Genomic DNA, 6,453 nt, shown 5'->3' with positions numbered 1-6,453 from the left:
CACCAGCCTGAGTATGGATTCCTAGAAGTTAGGCCTTACAATGCCTAAGTCCCTTTCTGGATCCAGCCCTAAGTCATTATTTTACATTCTTACTTTGTTTTCGTCTATGGAATTCACCAAAACATTATCTACCCACTTTCAACAAGGAAAATAAAGCATTACAAGTTCATACTACCAAAGTCCTAGAATGAAGTAAGGGCTACACAACCTCTGAGCTTTAAAATGTCAATCAGCTGCACTCATCATTATTTTGTCTTTCAAAAAATACAGTAGCATTTCTGAATTCTTATAAAATCTACACATTTACTGACAATTTTTCTCAGAGCCTCTTTCACCTCTTTGTTTCTCAGGCTGTATATGAAGGGATTGGCCATAGGAGTCAGAATTGTGTAGAAGACAGAGAACACTTTGTTGAGGTCTCTGAGAATGTTGGTTTTTGGTAGCAGATACACAATGATCAGGGTCCCATAGAAAACTGTCACCACAATGAGGTGAGAGGAGCAGGTAGAAAATGCCTTTTGCCTCCCGGAGGTGGAAGGGATTCGCAGGATGGTGAAGATGATGCAAATGTAGGATGTGACGGTTAAAGCAAATGGGGGCAGGGTAAATAAAGCAGCCACAATGGTGATTACAAGCTCCACCTGGTAGATGTCATTGCAGTAGAGATTTATTATTTGTGTAGATTCACAGAAAAAATGATCAATTTCATTGGCACCACAGAAAGTTAATTGTAACATAAGAGAAACTATTATGATAAGAGCTAGAAATCCATTTATCCAAGACCCAGCTGCTAGCTGGAGGCAGAAACTGCCATTCATAATGGTTGCATATTGCAGTGGTTTGCATATCGCTAGATACCGATCATAAGACATCACTGCTAGGAGATAACACTCGGTGGCTGCAAGGAAACTAACAAAGTAAAATTGTGTGATGCAGCTACCAATAGAAATGGTTCTGTCCCCAGTCAGGAAACTGGCCATCATCCTGGGCAGGACGGTGGAGGTGTAGCAGGTCTCCAAGCAGGACAAGTTCCCCAGGAAGAAGTACATGGGGGTGTGAAGGTGCTGATCAGTCACAACTAGCACAACAATGAGGATGTTCCCGGCCATGGTCACAATGTAAGTCACAAGGATCAGCAGAAAGAGAAGAATCTGCAGTTTGGGGACAGTCCCAAATCCCAGGAGGATGAATTCTGTGAGGGAGGTTTGATTTCCCTGTTCCGTGTCTGCCATGGCTGAAATGAATCAAACTCTACAATACAAGAAGAATGGCATTTGCTAAATATCAATATCACATTATTAATTTAAAAGCATTATTGTTCATATGCTCCCTCTCCTTCATGTCACCCGCCCAAATACGGGCCTGGGCACGTAGGCTGATAAGCTGGGTGTGAGACAATGGAGGCTGATGACATCTGAGAGCGAGTGAGAAAAACTGACACACAAATGTGCTACTAAGGCAAGCTCATATTTGTGTAAAGACCCTAATTTGTCTGACTAACAACAGATTAAGCCTTGCTTCTTTCATTCAGCTCCAAAGATTGACACTAGTGGGGTGCAGTGAGGAAACCAGTTAACCAGGAGGAGTCTGGCAAATGAAGGTGTAGGCACTGGATTTCCTGAATTCAGACAGACTAATTTGGGCTTGTAACACACCCCACAATTTTGCTGGCTGAGAATCAGCTTGTTTGGACTTCAGAAACTTCCTTTGTCCCTGACAGAAACCAACACTCTATGAATGTGGTTGTGCCAGTCCAAGCCCTCAACTCCTAAGCCTTTTTAGGTAGTCATTGTTTGATCTCCTTTATGCTGTACCATGTAGATCAGTTTTTAGGCTGCTTTGTGATCATCACATATTAACTTTTGGATTTCTCTACCAAGGAATATTGTTAATACAAACTGCTTAGTGATATTCTGAAAAATGAATGATCAAAATCCGAATTGTCATCTACACTAGCAAAACTGTACATTTTACAAGAGATATAAACTCACATGATTCAGAAAATATGCCATCCATCATGTCTGAAGTATTTTATTTTTTGTTCACAATTCCTTTTTATCTTTTTTTGTTTTCATTTCCCACTCTGAACTTCCACAACTTTGAAAAAGTTACTGAGAGTTAAAAGGAAAAATGAAAGTCTTTTTGCCATTCAGCAATTTTTAAAAAATTGAGGATTTCTTTTTAAATGTATTGCACGGCAAAAAGAAAAAAAAAAGAATAAAAACGGGGGAAGATTGGAGGAAAATATCATTATTCATTTTATTGCACTTAGTGGTAAACAGGTGGAAAAAAGAGGAAAAAACCCAAGAAGTTTAAATATCAGGGGGATAGCCGTGTTAGTCTTGATCTGTAAAAGCAGCAAAGAGTCCTATGGCACCTTATAGACTAACAGACGTATTGGAGCATGAGTTTTTGTGGGTGAATACTCACTTCGTCGGATGCATGAAATGTTTTCTTGTATTGAAAAAAGAAGACTGTCGCGGATCTGACAATCTTCAAATATGTCAAGGACGGTTATAAAGAGGATGGTGATCAATTGTTCTCCACATCCACTGAAGGTGGGATAAGAAGTCAGAGCTTGCTCTGCAGCAAGGGACATGTAGGTTAGATATTTGGGAAAGAAAACCTATTTATAAGGTGGTTGAACATTGGAAGAAGTTACCAAGATGTGGAATCCCCATCACTGGAAGTTTTTATAACAGGTTGGACAAACACCTGCCTGGGATGGTCTAGTCATAACTGGTCATGACTCAGCACTGGGGGAAGGACTTGATGACCTCTCAAGGTCCCCTGCAGCCCTACATTTCTATGAGTCTATCCAGAGTTTAACAACAGTTCTGGAAGGGCTCTTACACCTTGGAGTTAAGGATTTAAGCCCACCTCTAACTATTAGAGATCAGGATGAGATCTGATTTTTGGGGGACAGATCATTCCACAGGGTGTTACTGCAACATTATTACACATTCCTCTGCAGCCTCTCGGGCTGCCAATGTCAGAGAAAGGAGACTGGGCTAAATGAACCTGGGATCTGGCCCAGGCTGGAAATCCCTATGTTCTTCATTGATTGGTTATTTAAAAGTAAAGTGGAGCAGACACTAATGAATGTACTATTCGGGCCAGCCCTGGAAGAGAGCTGGGCTGGAGGGGATGGAGTTTTCCTTTCTTGTCTCTAGATTCTAGAATTCTTTTCCAGGTTCCGCCAGTGATGGTGAGCAATAGGAAGACCTCTCTCTGTCTCGGTCCCCCCGTCAGTTACATGGCAATATTAACACTGACTGGCATCTCTGGGGGAAGGCAAGACTGAATCACCACTGATTGCACAGCCCTTTGACAGTACTACAAGGCAGGCTCTATCTTAGCGTGTGGCAGCAGCAGTATGAGGATAACACTCACCTTCAACCACAGGCTATTCAGCTTCCAGTCTAGCTTGGATTTCTCAGGATTTGGTGACCAGGGTTCAAGTTCTTCTCTCTTGTTTCTCCCCAGAAATGTGGTTCTCTCAGTAAAGAGATCTGGGTCCCCCTGATGGGATGAGCAGGTGCCGAGATCTCATTTGTACCACGTTCTCCTCCCTCTGTTGATGGGGTGTAGTTGTCTCCTCATAGAAAGGTAGGGCTGGAAGGGACCTCAAGAGGTCATCTAGTCCAGTCCCCAATATTGAGGCAGGACCAAGTAAACCTAGATCATCCCTAACCTGTTCTTAAAAACCTAGAAAATGAGGATTCCACAACCTGTCTTAGTAACCTACTTATCTACCATTAGAGTTAGAAAGTTTTTCCTAACCTAAATCTGCCTTGATGCAATTTGAACTGATTCCTTCTTGTCCTACCTTCAGTTTCATATTTGTACCATTTGCAGGAGAAGGTTGTGTCTCCCCTGATGCCATTTCTGAGGGGGGGTTTCTATCAGCTGACTCTGGGGAGTTCCTGCTGTTTGCAACACAGACAGCATAAAAACCAGTCCTGGTGCAATCAGCCTGCTTAGCTCAAAGGAGTTCTCTCCTCTCTGCGGGATGATTGAGTTGCATGACTGAGAGGTCCTGCTGTACCTAGCCCCCTTCAGTGAGACAACATGCCCCCCTAAGGGTTGTCCACATTGGTCAAGTATGATGGGCTGGCCCCTCAAAGTGGTGAGGATAGTAATTGAACAGTAAGATTTCTGTGAAATATTGTCAGACTTTGCAAATTAGACATTTCAATCAGGATTTTCAAATCAGCCTCAAGGGATTAGGCACTTCACCACCATGAAAAATAAATTGAATCTGGAGGCCTAACTCCTTTAGGCTCTTTTGAGAACTCCAGTCTTGGTGGGAGGTGGACACAGGAAAGCACAAATAAAAGCTGATGGAAACATTTTTAACTATTATAACCTGCTTTGTAATTGAGCCAAATATGCCACTCTGGCAATTTGATTCACAGAGGGAAGAAATATGACAACCAACAACACAGAGATGTTCCCCCATTCGGTCCCTTCTCACACATGCACAGGTCTGAAGATTGAGAGATGTAAACCACTAGAAAGGGAGGAGACACGTTTTGCCACTGGGTTACACAACTATTTGCTAGACACAGGGGTGGCTCTAGGATTTGCGGCACCCTGAGCAGGGCGGCATGCCGCGGAGGGGCGCTCTGGCGGTCGCTGGTCCCGCGGCTCCGGTGGACCTCCTGCAGGCATGCCTGCGGGAGGTCCACCAGAGCCACCTGCCGCCCTCCCGTGGGACACCACCCCAAGCATGTGCTTGGCGTGCTGGGGTCTGGAGCCAGCTCTGGCTAGACAGCAAAGGAATGTTGGGAGTTGGGACTCCTGGGTTCTATCCCAGGTCCTGGAAAGGTATGAGCTATAGTACTTGCAGATAATAATACAGCTATCCATATTGATTTGGCACAGGCTTGCTTAATGTTATTGTGGCTGAGAGGATGTGTTATTAGAGACTAGCTAAATAGAAAGACAAAATTAGTGAGGGGCTACATTGATGGGAGGAGTTGCGGGGACTAGTAGGAAGCTGGAAGGAATGTAAGGGGATGAGTGGGTGGATGCAGGGGTCGGCAACCTTTCAGAAGTGGTGTGCCAAGTCTTCATTTATTCACTCTAAACTAAGGTTTCACGTGCTGGTAATATATTTTAACGTTTTTTAGAAGGTCTCTCTCTATGTCTCTATATTATATAACTAAACTACTGTTGTATTGTAAAATAAACAAGGTTTTCAAAATGTTTAAGAAGCTTCATTTAAAATTAAATTAAAATGTTGATCTTATACCGCCAGCCTGCTCAGCCCGCTGCTGGTCTGGGGTTCTGTTCACCTACGCTGGTAGCAGGCTGTGCGGGCCGGCAGCCGGGACCCCAGGCTGGCAGTGGGCTGAGTGGCTCAGCCCACTGCTGCTCAGGGGTTCCATCTGCCGACTCCTGCCAGCCAGGATCCCGGCTGTCAGACCTGCTCAATCCACTGCCGGTCTGGGCTCCCAGACCTACCCACATACAGTGGGTACCTACCTTCTCCCTGGTTGTGGCCCATTCTCTTCCTCTCTCTGCACTGAGCTGAGGGTGGGAGAGCACTGAGCACAGGGCTGGGCGTGAAGGATCTGGCCAGGAGCTAGAAGAGAGGACGCTCAGGATTGGGGCAAGAGGTTTGGGTATGGGGCACTGACCTGGGCAGCTCCCATTTGGTGTGAGGGGTGCAGGTGGGAAGAGGGAGGGGTGCAGGAGCTCCTGTTTGGTGCTCAGGTTGGGGGTGGGGATGTGGGGGGTGCAAGAGTCAGGATGTGAAGGGTACATGGGGTGTAGGGGGGCTGAGTATGTGGGGGGTACAAGAGTCAGAGCGGAGGAATGGGGGCATGTGAGGGGGGTGCAGATGTCGGGGGGGGGCTGGGTATGTGTGAGGGTGCCAGAGTCAGGGCTGGGGTCATTGAGGGGGGGTGAATGAGTCAAGCAGAGGGCTGGGTGTGTTTGAGGGGGGTACAGGGCTGAGGGCAGGGGTCTGGGGTGTGTGCGGGGCTGCAGGGCTCAGGGCAGAGGGCTGAGTGTGTGTGAGGGGGAGTCAGGGCAGGGGGCTGGAAGGGATATGCCCCTATTCCACCCACCCACACCTTCCCCAAGGCCCTGTCCCCGCTTCTTCTCTGCCTCCACCGGGAACAGCGAGCGTGCTGACTCTGCTCCTTCCCGACCCCCTCCCTCGCAAAGGCCATCAGCTGATCGGCCAGCAGGGAGGGAGGGAGGGACGGAGAGGTGGAGGAGGGGCAGGAACCCAGCACACTACGGGAAGAGGCAGGAGAGTCGGCAGGATCAAGCTTCTGTCTGCCCCCTGTCCCCGCGGGGGGAGCGCAGGGCGGAGAAGTGCAGGCCGGGCCGGGCTGGACTGGATTTTTAATGGCACGCTGCTGAGTCCCGGCAGGCAGCAGCGTGCCATTAAAAATTGGCTCGCGTGCCATACTTGGCATGCGTGCCATAGGTTGCCGA

General features: G+C 47.0%; 1 protein-coding gene across 1 annotated transcript; it reads right to left on the bottom strand.

The window, feature by feature from the left end:
* Window positions 1-257: 257 nt before the first annotated feature.
* Window positions 258-980, bottom strand: LOC120383579 (olfactory receptor 11L1-like). Its single transcript, XM_039501739.1, has one exon. The coding sequence runs from the start codon at window positions 978-980 to the stop codon at window positions 258-260; it is 723 nt and encodes a 240-aa protein (XP_039357673.1).
* Between the last annotated feature and the right edge of the window lie 5,473 nt (window positions 981-6,453).

The sequence above is a fragment of the Mauremys reevesii genome, linkage group 15 (genome assembly GCF_016161935.1).
Source record: "Mauremys reevesii isolate NIE-2019 linkage group 15, ASM1616193v1, whole genome shotgun sequence".
Taxonomy (NCBI): Eukaryota; Metazoa; Chordata; order Testudines; family Geoemydidae; genus Mauremys; species Mauremys reevesii.
Note: the sequence above shows the minus strand (reverse complement) of the source record. Positions and strands in the feature narration are given on the sequence as shown.